We start from the raw sequence: 20,434 nt of genomic DNA, 5'->3' as shown, positions 1-20,434 counted from the left end.
GCCTATTTGGTTTTATTTCAATAGAAGTCTGTGTGCCCATTTGTATTATCCTGTTGCATTTCACGCGTATGATTCCTGCAGTTATCTGTAAGCTTCACGCATCAACTGTTGTATTCTAAAATAGTTTGTGATATGTGCTGATGTAACAAAAGGAGTTACATTCTTAGAAAAAAGGGTTCCCAAAGGGTTCTTCAGCTGTCCCCATAGGAAAGTGTTCTACATGGAACCGAAAAGGGTTCTACCTGGAACCAAAAGGGTTCTACCTGGAACCAGCAGATGAACCCTTTATGGTTCTAGATAGAAAAAAAGGTACTAAGTGTAATGTCTCTCCTGTCATCTTGTAGCATGCGGGGTATCCAAGGAAAGGGACTTGAGAGTCGTTATGAGAGACAGTCCATTAAACACTGCGTGCGTGCGTGTGTGTGTGTGCGTGCGTGCGGGCGTGTGAGTGAGAGAGCTTTGCACTGACTTGAATCAGTGCTGCACCACTCGCCCAGTCATCACAGCGAGATGTAAATGAATTAAGGACAGCTGTGAATAAGCTTGAACATTTTCTTTATTTTAATGTCCCTTGTAAAGCAATGGGAAGCCGAGCTTTGAAATCATTGCCCATGTAGAAGGGGAGAAACATACATCCTTTTTATATTCTAGTCATTCCATACAGAGAGGTCTGTGATTTTGAGGCTCCTAGTGCTTGTAAGCATCAAGACTGCCTGTTGTGAATGCGGGAAGGACGCGGTTGAGGCTGCTTTCTGGACTCGTGAGTATCCAGCATCAGGACGTTATGTCCTGTGAGGGAAGAGGTGACGGTGGTGTCTTTTCAGCGCTAGCAAGATCAGAGTGCCTCTGTGCAATTCTAATCAGTGCAGATGGTGGGAAGAGAGAGAGAGACCGGGGTAGAGGGTGAGAGAGAGACTGTGAGGTAAAGGGAGAGAGAGACTGGGGTAGAGGGAGAGAGAGAGACTGGGGTAGAGGGAGAGAGAGAGAGAGACTGTGAGGTAGAGGGAGTGAGAGTGAGGCTATGAGGTAGAGGGAGAGGGAGGGGGATTTATATAGTAAGAGTGTGGCAGAGAGAGATAGGGGGAGGAACGAAGAGCTGATACGTGGAGCAGTACCCTTCTCCATCAGGCAGCATACGGCAGCCCTGCAGTGGACTGAGAGACTATATGAATGAGGGAACGAGGTAAAGAGCCAGAAAGAGAGCAGAAGAGAGAGCAAGCTTGAGGGATTTGTCTGAATGGGAAGGGGGATGAGCATCAAGACTGCCTGTTGTGGATGCGGGAAGGACGCGGTTGAGGCTGCTTTCTGGACTCGTGAGTATCCAGCATCAGGACGTTATGTCCTGTGAGGGAAGCGGTGAGGGGAGCGTGTGAGCCGAGAGCAGCTGCTTTGTGACAGTGCATGCATCAGACAGGGGATGCAGCAAACCTCTGCCCTGAGCACAGGAGCTAGCTGTACCCACAGTGGGGGAGAGCCAGGTGGGGTGGAGGGGGCTTATCGCACAGGGAGGAGGCAGGCTGAACCAAGGTGGTCCTGTGGAGATCTCAGCCAAGAGTCAAGAGGCTCACCTGTGCTCTGTTAGAGCTGAGCTTGGATTTACTGGTGTGAGATATGATAAGAACTTTCTCTGAATGAGCCAGCCTCCAGAGGGGAGTCTATATGTTGGGAAGCATCAGGTTTACCACCAGGATCACTGGGGACACCAAGGACATAGAGCCTCAGGCTAGCAGGCATGCCGGCGGCTGGAGCTTTATCAAGCGGCTAGTGATTGGATTCTGATTATATTTCAGGAGTTTTTCATCAACAGTTGGAAGCCAAAGGAGAAACCTGAATTTTGGTGTATGAGATTGGACTCTCATTCTGTTTGTGGAGTAAGACCAAAATCCTAGAGAGAATCCCATGATCCAGATTACACGAATAGCCTTACCTTATCACGGTTCTACCGTCAGAGCTCTCAGACAGGTTGTCCAATAAAGCCATGGGACAGAGACAGAGGTGACCAAATGCTACAAAGTGTACTCTGTGGAGCTGTAACTTACTGTGGTTTACCATACCCTTGTGGAATACTATCTCAAAAAGGATGATGCTGGTGATGGTTTAACCAGGTTTAAAGACAGAATGTGTAATATGATATCCAGTAATACTGTATCATCTTTGTGTGGTCTGGAAAATTATTTTGTTTAGTGCTCCGTATTACAGTGTGCTGGAAATGAAACATTTTGAGGCATTGGCAATTTCCATGTCAGTAATTAACAAAACATTTTGATAGAAGATGCCAGATTGGCTCAATCAATTGAAAGTGGTGATCAGTATTCAAAGGATCTACATATCCACCTCTACCTCCACCCTTGCCTGACATTGACACTCACAGTAACAACAGTGGGTGTACAGTATACCACGGTGGGCAGGCTCCACCACTATATCTCTAGTGTAAGAATAGCCGGGCCCCCTCCTGCCCTGTGGGAGCCGCCCTCCCCCAACCTGGACCCTGTCTCCTCTGCCCTGCTGGTGCTCCTGCACTCGGCTGTGCTGGCCGAGGATGATGTGGCAATGTCATGTCTCGTCCTCGGAGTGCCGCTGCTACCGGCTGAACGGCTTCTCCCTGCTGAAGCGCTTCCCTCTCTCGGCAGATGGGGCCTGCAGCAAAGCCCTGGACCAGCCTGTGGGAGAGTGGCTGGAGCATGTGGGGCTGCCGCAATACGAGAGCAAGCTGCTGCTTAATGGCTTTGACGACCTACGCTACATGGTGAGTCAACGTTTCTAAGATCTTTTACACTATTCATCTCTTTCCATCTCCTTTTCTCCCTCCTTGTCTATCTCCTTTTCTCTCTCATTTTCCATCTCCCTTTCTCCCTCCTTTACCATCTCTTTCAGTTTCTGTTCCTTATTCTGTCTCCCCCAGTTTCTCTCTTTCTTCCATAGCTGCTCTTCACCTCTCCTTGCTATACAGTAGATGACCCTATACAGATTTATTGTATGTGCTTACTGTAAATCCCTTTGAAGTGTAGAAGAGGTCACCAATGATAAGACGAATCACAACAAAACCTATTAACTTTTTTCTTTCATCCCCAATCATTCCATCTCATTTACAATAAATTCCCATAGTCACCACCATCCCCCCTATCTTGTCAGGCTGATTTATGTTCTACAGCCTTAACCTCCATGCTGGCTCGGCCAGAAAGCATACACAGTATAGCTCACCCAATCATCAGCAGATACAACAAACCACTCTGTTGAGGTCACAGTATGGATTTTACTTCCTGGCAATTCTATAAGATATTTTGTGGCAAAGTAAAGTTTTTGTTTTAAGGGCATGAATGTTTTTTTTTTGCTGTAGAGACTTCATACATATTTTGTGATGTCATGGTCAAGTTGTATACTGCTGTTTTTTTCTGGTTATCTTATGCCACTTCAGCCAGAAAATAACATCATTATGACATCCCTTGAGTCTTGTATGTCTCTTGTTTCTGGAAAGCATAGGTAGATTCAATTGGCTGTGCCTTAATAAAATGGTTTAGCTGCAGCTAAAATGACTATGTTTTGTGTCAAACTAAGAGAGACAATCATGTTCCTTTTAAGTTACAACACACGGATGTGTGTTACAACATTTGCCAATGAATGTTCAAACCAACACTGGTATTTCCACTGATTAGGTAACTTTGAAAAATATGTTGTAAATGGTGAATAACATGGTCTTTAAAGCAAACACGAACTCATCTGATGACACAGCTGCTTCAGTACTGTTGTTTACATGAGTTTGCCACAGATGAGAGCTTGGCCAGGGGCAACGGACTGCACCTGTTGGAGAGGTTACATAACCAATGGAAGAAGTCTGATATACTGTGTATAGACTGGGAATAGCTAGTCAGTCAGCTTAGTGATGTAGAGGGTATTGTACCAACCAGTATTGTACCAATGGTGTTCGTGTTAATAAGGTTATAATAGGATGAGGATCATGGGTCATTAGCATTGTGATGCTAATGTTCATCTCTTCATTAATGTCTGAGGAGTACAAGTACCAACCAGTTAATTGATTAGATCTCTGCTGGACAAATTCCCCTCAGATACTTACAAGGACTTGGAGGTTGCTGTCTGAATAGGTCAGAGCAGTCAGAGAGATGTTGTAAAGGTTGAATGGTGTCCCATTGAACTTTCTGCCAAATTCATCAAGCTATCACTGCAGTGCTGCTCTGTTTATTTGTTGATTTGCTTCGTGGGCTGACTCTAGATCAGGGGAAGTGGTATACTGGGTTTTGCCAGGTATAACTTTTATTGAGTGGTTGAGATGGCTCTGTGAGACACTGTTCAACCCCATCATCAAATTAATGTAGATTAAATCAAATCATATATAAATACATTGTCATGAAGCCCAGAGGAGCAAAGGTAATGGTGACTGTGCCGGAGATGCACATTAGTCGGTGAACATCTGGCCTGAAAGCTGCGATGACAAAGCTGTCATCTTCATTAAATAAAATACACTGTCTCTTTTAGAGTATAGCCCAGTTGAGAAATCTGAGTGCCCGATTTCCCTGCTGATCCCAAAGGCAAGAGCGTCATAGATCAAATTCTTCAAAACAGAGAGAGTTAGAGTTAGTCTACCCTTCAGACCTTCGGTCTGCCCTTATGGGTTTTCTGGTGCCTCCTCATTTCATGGAACCTTCCCCCTTTGTGATGAGGGATTGTATGTGTCAGAGTTATGTAATAGGTACTTATAAATAACAACAAAAATAGCTATTGATTACTTAATCATATATTACTGATTAAGTATAAATGACAAGCTCCAGTGGGACCTTCTGGAACGTCCAACAATCATTTTATTGGAAATATCTATTTTGGGCGATTCCTGACGTCAGACACTGCGTTATTTGGATCCTTGTACTTGTGATCATCAGTGTGTTACTGTAACTGCTGCATTGTGCTCCAGAAACAAGCAGTGAGGCAGAAAAGACTAGCTACATTTTAACATTCTTGGCCAGGAAAAATCTATCCGCAGCAGTCCACTGGGAAAATGCTGAGCTCCACATTTTTAAGGATCTCCTTGTATCTTTATTTCTCCCTATACAGCTGATTTAGATGACGAAGCAAGTGCCACTTATGGAAAGTTATGTAAAACAAATGGTGAACATCTATTGTTGTCAATCATTAGTGTAAAGGAAAATAGGACATTTTTAGATGACTTTAATCATTGCATACACACAGATACATAATCCTAAATGTTTTTCTCATGCCCAATGTAATTTGTCTCAATGCAACACTGTAGCTCAGAAGTAAAAGCTCCTGCAGTTTTGATTGCTTTTCCCTTGGTGGTGTTGCATTAGAATAGATTGATTACCTTTGGCATGCACAATTTATTTGACTCCAATGTCCTCTCACCCACGCCATTCCTGTTTGTCTGAGGACATAAATAAGCGCATGCGCGTGTGTGTGTTTATGACTGTGTCTCTGTGTGTGTGTGTGCCGGTCTGTGTCTGCGTGTGTGTCTGTGTGTATTATTGAGTGCATATAAATCTAAATCAAATCAAATCAAATTGTATTTGACACATGCGCCGACTACAACAGGTGTAGACCTTACCGTGAAATGCTTACTTACAAGCCCTTAACCAACAATGTAGCTTTTACTTTATTTTTATTTTTTATTTCACCTTTATTTAACCAGGTAGGCCAGTTGAGAACAAGTTCTCATTTACAACTGCGACCTGGCCAAGGTAAAGCAAAGCAGTGCGACACAAACAACAACACAGAGTTACACATGGAATAAACAAACGTACAGTCAATAACACAATAGAAAAAAAAGAATAGTAAGTTTAAAGAAATAGAATTATAAAAATATAAAATAACTATAACGAGGCTATATACAGGAGGTACCGGTTACTGGTACTGAGTCAATGTGCAGGGGTATAGGTTAGTCGAGGTAATTTGTATATGTAGGTGGGGGTAAAGTGCGCAATGTATTGTTGTCTCTACCTTCTTGCCCTTTGCGCTGTTGTCTGTGCCCAATAATGTTTGTACCCTGTTTTGTTCTTCTACCATGTTGTGCTGCTGCCATGTTGTGCTGCTACCATGATGTGTTATGTGTTGCTGCCATGCTATGTTGTTGTCTTAGGTTTCTTTTTATGTAGTGTTGTGTTGTCTCTCTTGTCGTGATGTGCGTTTTGTCCTATATTTATATTTAATTAATTTTTATTTTTAAACCCAGCCCACGTCCTCGCAGGAGGCCTTTTGCCTTTTGATAGGCCGTCATTGTAAATAACTGTCATGTCCTGACCAGTATAAGGGGTTATTTGTTATTGTAGTTTGGTCAGGACGTGGCAGGGGTGTGTTTGTTTAGAGTGTTTCGGGGTTTGTTGGGCTATGTTCTTTTTAAAGAGGGGTGTTTGTTTAGAGTGTTTCGGGGTTTGTTGGGCTATGTTCTATGTTAGTATATTTCTATGTTTATCTAGTATGTCTAGTTCTATGTTTAGTTAATGGGGTTGACCTTCAATTGGAAGCAGCTGCTCTTAGTTGCTTCTAATTGAAGGTCCTATTTAACCTGTCTGGGAACCTGGGATGCTTGCGTCCCACCCTAGTCAACAGCCAGTGGAATCGCGTTGCGCGAAATACAAATACCTCATAAATGCTATAACTTCAATTTCTCAAACATATGACCATTTTACACCATTTTATAGATACACCTCTCCTGAATCGAACCACGTTGTCCGATTTCAAAAAGGCTTTACAGCAAAAGCAAAACATTAGATTATGTTAGGAGAGTACCCTGCCAAAAAAATCACACTGCCATTTTCAAAGCAACTAGCATGCATCACAAATACCCAAAACACAGCTAAATGCAGCACTAACCTTTGACAATATTCATCAGATGACACTCCTAGGACATCATGTTACACAATACATGCATTTTTTGTTCGATAAAGTTCATATTTATATATAAAAACAGCATTTTACATCGGCGCGTGACGTTCAGAAAATATTTTCCCTCAAATGCTTCCGGTGAAACAGCGCTATAATTTACAAAATTACTATTCGAAACATTGTTAAAATTTAATATTGTCATTCAAAGAATTATAGATTAACATCTCGTGAATGCAACCGCATTGCCAGATTTAAAAATAACTTTACTGGGAAATCACACTTTGCTATAAACGATACAGGTTAGCGCCATCTTGGAACCATCTAAAATCAAATATACTATTGTAAATATTCCCTTACCTTTGATTATCTTCATCAGAAGGCACTTCGAGGAATCCCAGGTCCACAACAAATGTAGTTTTGTTCGAAAAAGTTAATAATTTATGTCCCAATAGCTCCTTCTTGTTAGCGCGTTCCGAAGGCTACTCATAATGTACGAGGCGCGCTGGACTTGTCGTCACGAATGTGCAAAAAAAATATATTTACGTTCGTTCAAACATGTCAAACGTTGTATAACATAAATCTTTAGGGCCTTTTTCAACCAGAGCTTCAATAATATTCAAGGCGGACAATTGCATTGTCTTACTAAACGTTTCGGAATGAGAGGGTACCCATGGGCATCCGCGTCATAGTAGTAATGGCCCTCCCTCTATGACCAACTTTCCAAGCCTCTCTTTTGGTCAGTTTCTACCATAGAAGACTCAAACCACTTTGTAAAAACTGTTGACATCTAGTGGAAGCCTTAGGAAGTGCTAAATGAATCCTAACTCACGGTGTGTTTCATAGGCAAAGTGTTGAAGGTGATTCCACAAATCAGATTTCCACTTCCTGCATGGAATCTTCTCAGGTTTTGGCCTGCCATATGAGTTCTGTTATACTCACAGACACCATTCAAACAGTTTTAGAAACGTTAGAGTGTGTTCTATCCAATATCCTAATTATATGCATATTCTAGTTACTGGGCAGGAGTAGTAACCAGATTAAATCGGGTACGTTTTTTATCCAGTTGTGCAAATACTGCCCCCTATCCCCAACAGGTTTTAAGAGGGGTGTTTTTCTGTGGGATTTTGTGGGTAGTTGTTTCTTGTTTAGCTGTATGCCTGACAAGACTGTTATCGTCGTTATTTTTGTATACGTGTGTTTTGTTTGGGTTTTCCTTATTTCTGCCGAATAAAAGAAGATGAGTATACACATTCCCGCTGCATTTTGGTCTAATCCCTACGACACCCGTGACGGAATTACCCACCACAAACGGACCAAACAGAGGAGGAAGGAGCAGCAGCAGAGCTCTGTGGAGTCATGGACATGGGAAGAGATTCTGGATGGGGTAGGACCTTGGCACCAGGCTGGGGAGTATTGGCGCCCTAAGGAGGAGCTGGAGGCAGCCAAGGTGGAGCGGCGCTATTATGAGGCATTATACGCACCGAGAGGCAAGTGCGAGAGGCAGCCCCCAATTTTTTTTTGGAGGGGGGGGCACACGGGTAGTTTGGCTGGACCAAAAGTGGGCCCTAAGCCAACTCCCCGTGCTTATTATGGGGAGCGTTTGGAGTGGAGAGCGCCAGTCTATGCGGAAGTGCGCACGATCTCGCCCATGCGCACGCTCAGTCCGGTGCGAGTGATCCCAGCCCCTCGCAAGTGCCGTGCTAGAGTGGGCATCCAGCCTGGGAGGAGGATGCCTGCGCAGCACATCTGGCCACCAGTGCGCCTCCTAGGCCCAGGCTACCCTACGCCTGCTATACACACGGCAGCCACCAGGCCTCTGCACAGCCCAGTTCGCCCTGTGCCAGCACTCCGCTCGTACAGGGCTACTATTACCATCCAGCCAGGACGGGTTGTGCAGGAGGTGCGCTCCAGACCTCCAGTGCCACTCATGGCCCAGCGTATCCAGTTCCTGCTCCTCGCACTAGCCCTGAGGTGCGTGTCTCTAGTCTGGCGCCTCTAAAGCCAGCACCACGCACCAGGCCTCCAGTGCGTCAGCCCAGTCTAGTACGTCCTGTTCCCGCTCCTCGCACTAGCCTTGGGGTGCGTGTCTCCAGTCTGGTACCTCCACTACCAGCCCCATGCACCAGGCCTCCAGTGCGTCAGCCCAGTCCAGCTCGTCCTGCTCCTGCTCCTCGCACTAGCCATGTGGTGCGTGTCCCTAGTCTGGCGCTTCCTAAGCCAGCCCCACGCATCAGGCCTTCAGTGCGCAGTCCCCGTCCAGGGTGTCCGGTGACAGTGCCCTGTTCAGAGTGTCCGGCGACAGTGCCCCGTCCAGAGTGTCCGGCGACAGTGCCCCGTCCAGAGTGTCCGGCGACAGTGCCCCGTCCAGAGTATCCGGCGACAGTGCCCCGTCCAGAGTGTCCGGTGACAGTGCCCCGTCCAGAGTGTCCGGCGACAGTGCCCCGTCCAGAGCTTCTGGCGACAGTGCCCAGTAGAGAGACGGCCCACAGTCCGGAGCCAGCAGAGACGGCCCACAGTCCGGAGCCGAGAGAGACGGCCCACAGTCATGAATCGGCACAGCCAGAGTCGCCCACTCCCAGAGTCGCCCTTCAGCCCGAGGTCTCCAGCGCCACGCATCAGCCTGAGGTCTCCAGCGATACACATCAGCCCGAGGTCTTCAGCGATGCGCCATAGCCCAGAGACTTCGGGAGGGGTAAAATGTAATAAGTATTTAGCGGGGGTGGACAGGTTAGGTTGGGGAGTAAGGCCAGAGCCTGAGCCACCTCCGTAGGAGGAGGTTGGGGAGGGGGGGGGTGTAGCACAAGAACCGTCGGTGACGGTGGCCACCCTCCCTTCCTTCCCTTTAGTTTGGGATTATTTTTGTTTTGGGTTTATTTTTGTGTTTTTGTTTGGGGGGGGGGGGGGGTTACTGTCACGTCCTGACCAGTATAAGGGGTTATTTGTTATTGTAGTTTGGTCAGGACGTGGCAGGGGTGTGTTTGTTTAGAGTGTTTCGGGGTTTGTTGGGCTATGTTCTATGTTAGTATTTCTATGTTTATCTAGTATGTCTAGTTCTATGTTTAGTTAATGGGGTTGACCTTCAATTGGAAGCAGCTGCTCCTAGTTGCTTCTAATTGAAGGTCCTATTTAAGAGAGGGTGTTTTTCTGTGGGATTTTGTGGGTAGTTGTTTCTTGTTTAGCTGTGTGCCTGACAAGGCTGTTATCGTTGTTATTTTTGTATACGTGTGTTTTTGTTTTTGTTTTTCCCTTCTTTCTGACGAATTAAAGAAGATGAGTATACACATTCCCGCTGCATTTTGGTCTAATCCCTACGACACCCGTGACAATAACTGACTTGCCTAGTTAAATAAAGGTTAAATAACACATTTTATTAAATAAAAAAGTTACTAAAAAACAGATCGCAGCCGCAGTGTAATAACAAAAGGGGGGGGGGGGGGGTCAATGTAAATAGTGCGGGTGGCCATTTGATTAATTGTTCAGCAGTCTTATGGTTTGGGGTTAGAAGCTGTTAAGGAGCCTTTTGGACATAGACTTGGTGCTCCGATACCGCTTGCCTTGCGGTAGGTAGCAGAGAGAACAGTCTATGACTTGGGTGACTGGAGTCTTTGAAGATTTTTTGGGCCTTCCTCTGACACCGCCTATTATACAGTGATGAACTGGGCCATACGCACTACCCTCTGTAGCACCTTATGATCAGATGCCGAGCAGTTGCCATAGCAGGCGTTGATGCAACCAGTAGGATACTCCCGATGGTGTAGAACTTTTTGAGGATCTGGAGACCCATGCTAAATCTTTTCAGTCTCCTGAATGGGAATAGCCGTTGTCGTGCCCTCTTCACGTCTGGCTTGGGGTGTTTGGACCATGATAGTTTGTTGGTGATGTGGACACCAAGGAATTTAAACTCTCAACCCGCTCCACTACAGCCCGTCGGTGTGAATGGGGGCACGTTCGGCCCCCCTTTTCCTGTAGTCCATGATCAGCACCTTTGTCTTGCTCACGTTAAGGGAGAGGTTGTTGTCCTGGCACCACCCTGCTAAGTCTCTGACCTCCTCCCTATAGGCTGTCTCATCGTTGTCGGTGATCAGGCCTACCACTGTTGTGTCATCAGCAAACTTAATGATGGTGTTGGAGTCGTGCTTGGCCACGCATATAGACCTAGAGTGTAGGAGATGTTGTAATGTCTATGTTAATAGTTAGCTTAAGTGATTATATGTGTTTATGCATAAGTCTCTGCAGTTTGTGTGATTAACTTGTGCGTGTGTATACTGCGTGCGTTGGTGCATGTGTAGGGCAGTAACGTGATGGAGGACTTGGACCTTAGAGATATGGGAATCACTGACCCTGGACACAGAAAGAAGATCCTCCACGCAGCACGCAGCTTGCCCAAGGTAGTTATCATCAGTCAAGGGCACCACCTGCAACCTTTTACCTGGTTGAGCATTCATCTAAGAACATCAAGGTGTCAAGGAGTGTGCATTGGATTTATCTACGTTTGTGCATAGTATTATCAATCATGATAGGATGACCGGTATTGTAAAGTAGCTTGGATCTTGCTTGTAGCTATGGCAAAAGAGATCCTATGAAAAAGCCCTTTGACATTGGTTATGGTTGGAATATCCTGAAGGGAATTGTGAAATCCTGCTTTTATTTTTATGTATTTTGATCTATTTTCTGCCCCTGTCTGTAGGTGAAGGCCCTGGGGTGTGATGGCAGCACCTCTCTCTCCACCTGGTTGGATGTGCTAGGTCTGCAGGAGTACCTGCCTAACTTCCTGTCTAGCGGCTACCGTACCTTGGATTGTGTGAAGAACCTATGGGAGTTGGAGATTGTCAACGTGAGGCCACTGTTTTGTTAGTGAATTATAGAGTGCCTCAGGGAGGAGACAGTGCTGTACTGAGCTTAAGGCAAAACAGATTTGAGCTGAATAATTGAGGAGTCCATTCTGTCTGCCTGTTGTGTGCCGGCATGGGTGTCCAACTATGTATTTCATTGGAGGCTGCTGAGGGGAGGACGGCTCATAATAATGGCTGGAACGTAAATGGAATGGCATTAAACACATGGACACCATGTATTTGATACCATTCCACTAATTCCACTCCAGCCATTACCACGAGCCCGTCCTCCCCAATTATGGCGCCACCAACCTTATGTGGTGTATTTCCATTCATATTTGTTTTTGTCAGTATTAGTGTTCATATGCACACAGCCCTTAGTACAGTCTAGTCACCATTGTGTCCCATCTGTGCCGGTCTCTGTAGGTGTTGAAAATCGGCGTTCTGGGCCACAGGAAGAGGATCATAGCGTCTCTGGCAGAGCGGCCCTATGAGGAGGCCCCGACCAAATCACAGATCTCTCACCGTCTCTCACAGATCAGGGTTAGTTAGAGCCTTGTCACATTTTAACAATAATTCCACCTGTATGACACTACATAACATTCTAATACCTAATTGAAATATGTATTGAGTCACTATTTTGTTTTAACCTCTATGGGCAAGGCGGGACGAATTCGTCCCACCTACGTAACAGCCACCTGAATTCAGTGGCGCGATTTTTGAATCGTTTGAAATACTATTACTTCAATTTCTCAAACATATGACTATTTTACAGCTATTTAAAGACAAGACTCTCCTTAATCTAACCACACTGTCCGATTTCAAAAAGGCTTTACAACGAAAACAAAACATTAGATTATGTCAGGAGAGTGCCCAGCCAGAAATAATCAGACACCCATTTTTCAAGCTAGCATATAATGTCACAAAAACCCAAACCACAGCTAAATGCAGCACTAACCTTTTATGATCTTCATCAGATGACACACCTAGGACATTATGTTATACAATACATGCATGTCTGTTCAATCAAGTTCATATTTATATCAAAAAACAGCTTTTTACATTAGCATGTGACGTTCAGAAAAAGCATACCCCCCGCAAACTTCCGGGGAATTTACTAACAGTTTGCTAAATTACTCACGATAAACGTTCACAAAAAGCATAACAATTATTTTAAGAATTATAGATACATTACTCCTCTATGCACTTGATATGTCCGATTTTAAAATAGCTTTTCGGATTAAGCACATTTTGCAATATTCTAAGTACATAGCCCAGCCATCACGGCTAGCTATTTAGACACCCGGCAAGATTAGCCTTCACCAAAATCCTATTTCCTATAAGAAAAATGTTCTTACCTTTCCTGTTCTTCGTCAGAATGCACTCCCAGGACTTCTACTTCAATAACAAATGTAGGTTTGGTCCCAAATAATCCATCGTTATATCCAAATATCCTCTGTTTTGTTTGTGCGTTCTAGACACTATACGAATGGTAAATAACGGTTGCGCGCATGGCGCATGGCGTGACAAAAAATGTCTAAATATTCCATTACCGTACTTCGAAGCATGTCAACCGCTGTTTAAAACCAATTTTTATGCCATTTATCTCGTAGAAAAGCGATAATATTCCGACCGGGAATCTGCAATAAGCTAAACAGCCGAATGAAATTTCTCCACGGGGGCGAATCGTGCACGCGCCTCATTCAATGGTCCTCTGATCGGCCACTTGGATAAGGCGATAATCTGTTTCAGCCAGAGGCTGCCTCGTCATCGTTCAGGTTTTTCCCGGGTTCTGAGAGCCTATTGGAGCCCTGGGAATTGTCACGTTACAGCTAAGATCCTTACTCTTCAATAAACAGATGCAAGACACACGACTCCTTGTCAGACAGGCCACTTCCTGCATGAAACCTTGTCAGGTTTTTGCCTGCCATAGGAGTTCTGTTATACTCACAGACACCATTCAAACAGTTTTAGAAACTTTAGGGTGTTTTCTATCCAAACCTGAACAATAATATGCATATTCTAGCTTCTGAGTTGGTGTAGGAGGCAGTTAAAAATGGGCACATATTTTTTCCAAAATTCTCAATACTGCCCCCTAGCCCAAACAGGTTAAATCTTTCACGCCCACGTCATCAATCTGATCAATCAATCTGTATGTGTCAGTTTCAGGACTTGTTGTCCCAGACAGGGACCTCTGCTCTGAGTCAGATGGACCCGTCCACCAGTCGCTCCATGGACATGCTCCTGCCCCTGGGAGAGGCAGGCAGGAGGAGGAGAGCCATGGACCAGGACTGCAGTGTGTCCCTGCGCTCCTACAGCGAGAGACCACGCTCTCACGTTAGTTCTCCTGCCAAAATGCTGTCTTTACCTGTAGCTCATAAAGTGACTGAAATATGTGTCTCTGTGGTATGCTTGGGATAATCATGTCATAAAGAGAGGAAGCTGCTGCTCGGGTGATCTGAAACAGAAGCTGTTATGTGTTTAACAGATTATTGGGTCATTCTATGCTTCTATTAAATATATATTTATCAGTCAAAGTGTTACAGCATCTTTGTAGTTTTATTATCCAGTAAACTTTTGTGACAAAATGTTATGCCATAAGCATCCCTGTACACTACAGAATCAATCTATCTCTACTGTATGTGTCTTTCTAGGACAGACAGAGTGACAGACATAGGGAACCCCGTTTGACCCTTCGGCCGCCTAGCCAGTCTGCCACATACGCTACAGTGTCCGCTTGGCATCACCAGCCTGAGAAACTCATCTTAGAGTCCTGTGGGTATGAGGCCAGTGTAAGTCATTATGCCCGCTGAAGAGAAGTCACCGACACTTTCAGCTATCCAATATTGATTATTGCTTGATGTATCAGAAATTGATAGTTCAGAGATGATAACCTTTTTTGTTACTTCTTTTCCAGTATTTAGGATCAATGATTATCAGGGATCTACGGGGTATTGAGTCAACTCAAGAAGCTTGTGCCAAAATTAGGGTACGTGATGTCATCGTACTGCAGATCAATATTCAATCACTCTTTTCTAGCACTCCATATTGATATGGAACATCTTGCCATTTTCTTTCTACTTCTAGAAGTCGAAGGACCATTCAAGAAAGGGTCCTGTTGTCATCCTTTCCATCACCTATAAAGGGGTCAAGTTTATCGACGCAGCCACTAAGGTACTGGGAGCCTGCAGGCAATGAGAGATGCATGATGATGTCAGCAGCATCATTTCCCTACTTCGCTCTCTCATACTGATACCCCTAAAATAAAGATTTGCACTGTTGGTGCCGATGAAGTCTGTTGTTTCTAGTCGATGTTGTTGTTCCTGTTGCTGCTCAGTTCCATCCTGTTCTTCTGTCCTCTCACCAGAACATTGTAGCCGAGCATGAGATCAGGAACATCTCCTGTGCGGCCCAGGACCCTGAGGAACTCTGCACCTTCGCCTACATCACCAAGGACAATAAAAGTGGCCACCACTTCTGCCATGTCTTCAGCACTGTGGAAGTGGTGAGGAACAGGATGATGACATCACCCCAAACCCTTCAATTACTCCATACATTATTATCACTCCATAAGACTACAGATGTAGGATCTTAATTTGATCACTTTTTTGTTGTTGAGAATTGTCCTGCACAGCAGGAAGGTTTTAAAATGCTTATAACTTTTGTAATTTCCACTTTAAAATGTCAGACTTGAGTTGCTCTAATGTAAAATGTATCAACCCCTACAAAAAACTTTCCATTAATTATAATAATCCACATAATAATTCACATTTTCTGTTGCTGCAGGATTATTTTCCTGCTGTAACAAACTGGCTCAAATTAAGATTCTACATATGTATGCCAAAATACAATCACCCATTTCCCACCTTAAAATCTTTCTAAAGTACTCTGACTATTATTAATTGAACTATAAATGCCATATAATATCATAAAAAGTTTGATAGGAAAAGGTTTATTGGAATTTGGCAACCTGCTGACAAAACTGCATGCAACTTCATATCTTGATTAATTAAATTGCCTTAATGTCTTGATTAAAGTAATGCACCTGCTGTCATGCAAATAACTTCATATCTTGATTAGTCTCTTTTAAAACCATGTTTCAAAAAGGCCTGGCACACGATACAAAGCTACATCTCGATTGTCTAATTGCATCCTTGATTAACATAGTGCTCCTGCTATGAATGGCATCTCAATGACAAAAATGCAGATTTATTGTAATTACTACCTCATTCAGAGTGCCTCATTCAAAGTAGCTGTCAGTCACTACTGCAACCGTCTGTTCATTCTTTACTCCCTCCCTCGGTACAGACCCAGACCTATGAGATCATCCTGACGCTGGGTCAGGCCTTTGAGGTGGCCTATCAGCTGGCTCTCCAGACCAAAGCCAGGCAGTATGTCCCAGTCCCCCCACCATCTCTGGGGTCAGAGGTCATTGAGACCAAATCCAGCCGGCCCACATCACAGCAATGGAGCAGCATGAGGAGATCAACTGTGAGTACCACACACTGAACACAAATCTCACTCGTAGCACAACATGTGTTTCTGTACGTGCATTATGTGTATATACATACATCTGTATATTCAGTATGTATGTGTAGATGTGTATGCAGAAATATGCATGATCAGATGACTCACAGAGTGTTCCTTCGGAGTTTAAACCACTGATCACCCTGTTACACACAAAGGAAGACCTGTAGAGCGATGAAAGGGATGAGTCATTATTTTGCTACCAATCTCATCTCCCCAACTCTGAGTCACTCAGATCGGAGTAGATTTTCCTGCAGCCATACAATATAAGAACCATGATGAATGAATAGTCTTATTTTTTTTGTTGCTTACAGGCAGGATTTAATTTCCTATGGGAGTAAAGAGAGAGAGGGGGAGCTGTGTCTCTCTGCTGGTCGCCAGGCCCCTCCTCTGTTTCCATGTATATTGATTGAGAGTGTTACGTAAATGTTTACGTATGCCTCAGGCCATGTATGGATGTATTAACCTTTCAGGCCCCAGAATAATGAACACTCAGTGATCACTGTCACCTGATAAAGCTGCATTGTCTGGACCATGTATGCACACTGCTCAACATGTTTATGCATCCACACAAATCACTGTGCTTTATTATCTACTACAAACAGAATATATTATGAGGTTCAATATATGAGGTATAATATATGAGGTATAAGATATAGGTATATATAAGGTATAATCAGGGGCGCAACTTTCACTGGGGACGGGGGAGAAATGTCCCCCCCACATTCTGAAATTGCATTTTTGTCCCACCCAGTTTTATCATTGGAATGTGATACAAAACAAGGCAATGGTGTGTTTTAGGACAATACGGACTCTTCCGAGTGGTTGGGTAGGGTGTTTAGAGTGTTTATCCGACTGGATAAAAAAACGAACAAAAAAGCAACTACATTATGTCCCCCCCCACTTCTAAAACCAAAGTTGCACCCCTGGGTATAATATATGAGGTATAAAATATTAGGTATAATATATGAGGTATAACATTTGAGGTATAATACATTAGGTATAATATATGAGGTAATCAGTAAGCAGCATAATGCACAAGTTAGTGGTATTTATGATCGAGTTTTAGGCAGTGGAATTTTAGGAACATCTTAAACACGAGAACAAAATTTGCAGCTGTTAACGTAGACAATGATTTCACAATTGTGAGATGACCTTTCCTTTTTTCCGACGTGATTTCATTCTTGCCAGGTGCACTGTTTTTGTCCCATGTACATTATGGCATAAATCACTGTGCAGCTGAATACTGTCAGTGTTGGGGAAGCTACTCTGAAAATATAATTGACCTTGGTACCAATTACTTCACATTGGAAAAAGTTGAGCTGCACTAAAGCTAATTAATTTACTTAACTAAAGTAACTTTGAAACAGTAGTTGACTACATCCAAACTGCTTTGTGATACATTATCATATCTACATCTGAAATGTCATAGACTACAAATTAAAAGAACAGCTCAGATGTTAACAGAATGTGTAATTTAGCCTATTAAACTCAAACTATGTTTCAAGTAAGAATATTTTATTTTAAGTGAGAACATTTTATTTTAGCAAGAAAAGTAGTGAGTAGTTCCAGTAGTTAGCTACACCGCTACATGACAAAAATGTAATTAACTACTGAAACACTACCAATATTTCAATTTAGTTTAACTACCACCAATCTACTGCAAAATGGGGTTAAATTACTAGTTGAACTATATGTAGTTCACTACTCCTAAACACTGCACTGTGTACCCTGTACTGTACTGGCTATGCCTAGATACTGAAGGGAACCTGGCTAGTACAGTCCAGTCTAGTTGGCAGATGAGATAAAGCCCTGCTATGCCAGCTGCTGTCCAGTATAAAACAATGTTTCAGAGTTCAATCTTAACATTATTTGTCTACACCAAATAGGATGTGATAAACAACCTAGATGATTCAATCTTTACAGGATATCTTGCACCGCTATGGTCAGTTCAGTGCCACTATACATGCTCTATCCTTCTATTTCCCTGTTTAACATTTCTTTGCTCTTCTCTTCTTGATCCTCTTGTTTCCCAGGGTGCCCCTCCGCTAGAATGCCGCTGCTGTTACTGTCACACGTGTACTACCCACCGCCCCTCCTTCCTCCCGTTGCACTCTGTTAGCCCTGGAGTCCAGGTCCTGCTCTCTCCTCCTTTCCGCTGTCCTTCATCATCCATCTGCTAACCTACCTGACATACCTCTAACTCTCTCTCTCTTGTCATTCCATGTCCATCTTTTGTTTTTTTCCAGGCACTTCATGTAGCTACAGAATATTTGCCCTTTTCATTTGACTTAGCCTACACTGAATTTCTGTCACATTCTCTATTTTCTCATAGTCATTCCATTTGAGCTTTTTTAAGATAAGCAGTCCTTTCTCATGAATTGTTTCCTGAGGATAATTAGGCTATAGCTTAGCTTTGACTTAACCAGCTACAAATGATTTATGGCTTAACAGTTGTGCTGCTAATGATCTAGTGTTTTAATTGCATAGCTGTATGATAAGTACAAATAGCAAGATGCTTGAGGTGGCCTATTTAGTCTTAATCCTGCAATATTACTCAGCTTTTGGATTCAGATGAATCTGATATTGGACAGCTATAATTTATATACAGTACCAGTCAAAAGTTTTGACAAGCCCACTCATTAAAGGGTTTTTTCATAATTTTTACTGTTTTCTACATTGGAAAATAATAGTGAAGACATCAGAACAATCAAATAACACATATGGAATCATGTAGTAACCCAAAAAGTGTTAAACAAATCAAAATATATATATTTTTTTAATTCTTCAAGGTAGCCACCCTTTGCCTTGATGACAGCTTTGCACACTCTTGGCATTCTCTCAACCAGATTCACCTGGAATGCTTTTCCAACAGCGCAAACCAGATGGGATGGCGTATCGCTGCAGAATGCTGTGGTAGCCATGCTGGTTAAGTGTGTCATCAGCAAAGCACCCCCATACCATCACACCTCCTCCTCCATGCTTCAAGGTGCAAACCACACATGCAGAGATCATCCGTTCACCTACTCCGCGTCTCACAAAGGCACGACGGTTGGATCCAAAAATCTCAAATTTGGACTTATCAGACCAGAGGACAGATTTCCACCGGTCTAATGTCCATTGCTAGTGTTTCTTGGCCGAAGAAAGTATCTTCTTCTTATTGGTGTCCTTTAGTAATGGTTTCTTTGCATCAATTCAACCATGAATGCCTGATTCACACAGTCTCCTCTAAACAATTGATGTTGAGATGTGTCTGTTACTTGAACTCCAATTTGAGCAGCAGCAGCTGAAAAATGAGCTCCTACAAATATTGAAATTTACATGGTTTTTAGAGTGAAGTACATCGGAAAAAAGCAAAAGAAAACTGCAAGACTGAAGAGGAGAAAAAACAAGCAACAAACAAAGAAGATAGGCTTTTGAAAAATAAGTATTTTTCATAAAATTGTAGTTATCTTATCTAGCTGAATTGTTTACCAGTTGCTAAGCAGTTGCTAGGGACTCTTTTGGAAGAAGCTAGCTAGCTAACGAAGAACAACAAAGAATATCTAGTTAACAGAAGAAAAGAAAGAGAAAATCAGGACAGAAGAAAAAGGATATCAAAGTCAAACAGTTCTCTAAAGACACAAGAGACAATAATACAAGAAGCAACACTTCTGTAGCTTGTCAACTATGTGTCTGTCTATCCCTGTTCTCTCCCCTCTGCACAGGCCATACAAACGCTTCACACCGCGTGGCCGCTGCCACTCTAACCTGGTGGTCCCAGCGCGCACGACCCACGTGGAGTTCCAGGTCTCCGGCAGCCTCTGGAACTGCCGGTCTGCAGCCAACAAGGCTGAGTTCATCTCAGCCTATGCTACCCTCCAGTCCCTAGACTTCCTGGCGCTGACGGAAACATGGATTACCACAGATAACACTGCTACTCCTACTGCTCTCTCTTCGTCTGCCCACGTGTTCTCGCATACCCCTAGAGCATCGAGCCAGCGGGGTGGTGGCACTGGAATCCTCATCTCTCCCAAGTGGACATTCTCTCTTTCTCCCCTGACCCATCTGTCTATCTCCTCATTTGAATTCCATGCTGTCACAGTTACCAGCCCTTTCAAGCTTAACATCCTTATCATTTATCGCCCTCCAGGTTCCCTTGGAGAGTTCATCAATGAGCTTGACGCCTTGATAAGTTCCTTTCCTGAAGATGGCTCATCTCTCACAGTTCTGGGTGACTTTAACCT

General features: G+C 43.7%; 1 protein-coding gene across 6 annotated transcripts in view; it reads left to right on the top strand.

The window, feature by feature from the left end:
• anks1ab (ankyrin repeat and sterile alpha motif domain containing 1Ab) overlaps positions 1 to 20,434 on the top strand; it is a 49,523-nt gene that overhangs the window by 17,577 nt on the left and 11,512 nt on the right. For 2 of the 6 annotated variants that reach the window (XM_082959311.1, XM_045691760.2), the window contains 11 exons: positions 2,631 to 2,746; positions 11,139 to 11,237; positions 11,537 to 11,683; positions 12,108 to 12,224; positions 13,845 to 14,018; positions 14,336 to 14,473; positions 14,599 to 14,670; positions 14,769 to 14,855; positions 15,049 to 15,186; positions 15,990 to 16,172; positions 18,245 to 18,834. In XM_082959311.1, coding sequence (XP_082815437.1) covers positions 2,631 to 2,746; positions 11,139 to 11,237; positions 11,537 to 11,683; positions 12,108 to 12,224; positions 13,845 to 14,018; positions 14,336 to 14,473; positions 14,599 to 14,670; positions 14,769 to 14,855; positions 15,049 to 15,186; positions 15,990 to 16,172; positions 18,245 to 18,391 — 1,418 coding nt within the window. In that variant the 3' untranslated portion in view covers positions 18,392 to 18,834. Of the gene's footprint in view, positions 1 to 44; positions 2,747 to 11,138; positions 11,238 to 11,536; positions 11,684 to 12,107; positions 12,225 to 13,844; positions 14,019 to 14,335; positions 14,474 to 14,598; positions 14,671 to 14,768; positions 14,856 to 15,048; positions 15,187 to 15,989; positions 16,173 to 18,244; positions 18,835 to 20,434 lie in introns of those variants that run through there. The other 4 variants (XM_014133472.3, XM_045691761.2, XM_082959312.1 and 1 more) reach the window with 3 other exon arrangements.

The sequence above is a fragment of the Salmo salar genome, chromosome 12 (genome assembly GCF_965601325.2).
Source record: "Salmo salar chromosome 12, fSalSal1, whole genome shotgun sequence".
In the NCBI taxonomy this organism is placed as follows: Eukaryota; Metazoa; Chordata; class Actinopteri; order Salmoniformes; family Salmonidae; genus Salmo; species Salmo salar.
Note: the sequence above shows the minus strand (reverse complement) of the source record. Positions and strands in the feature narration are given on the sequence as shown.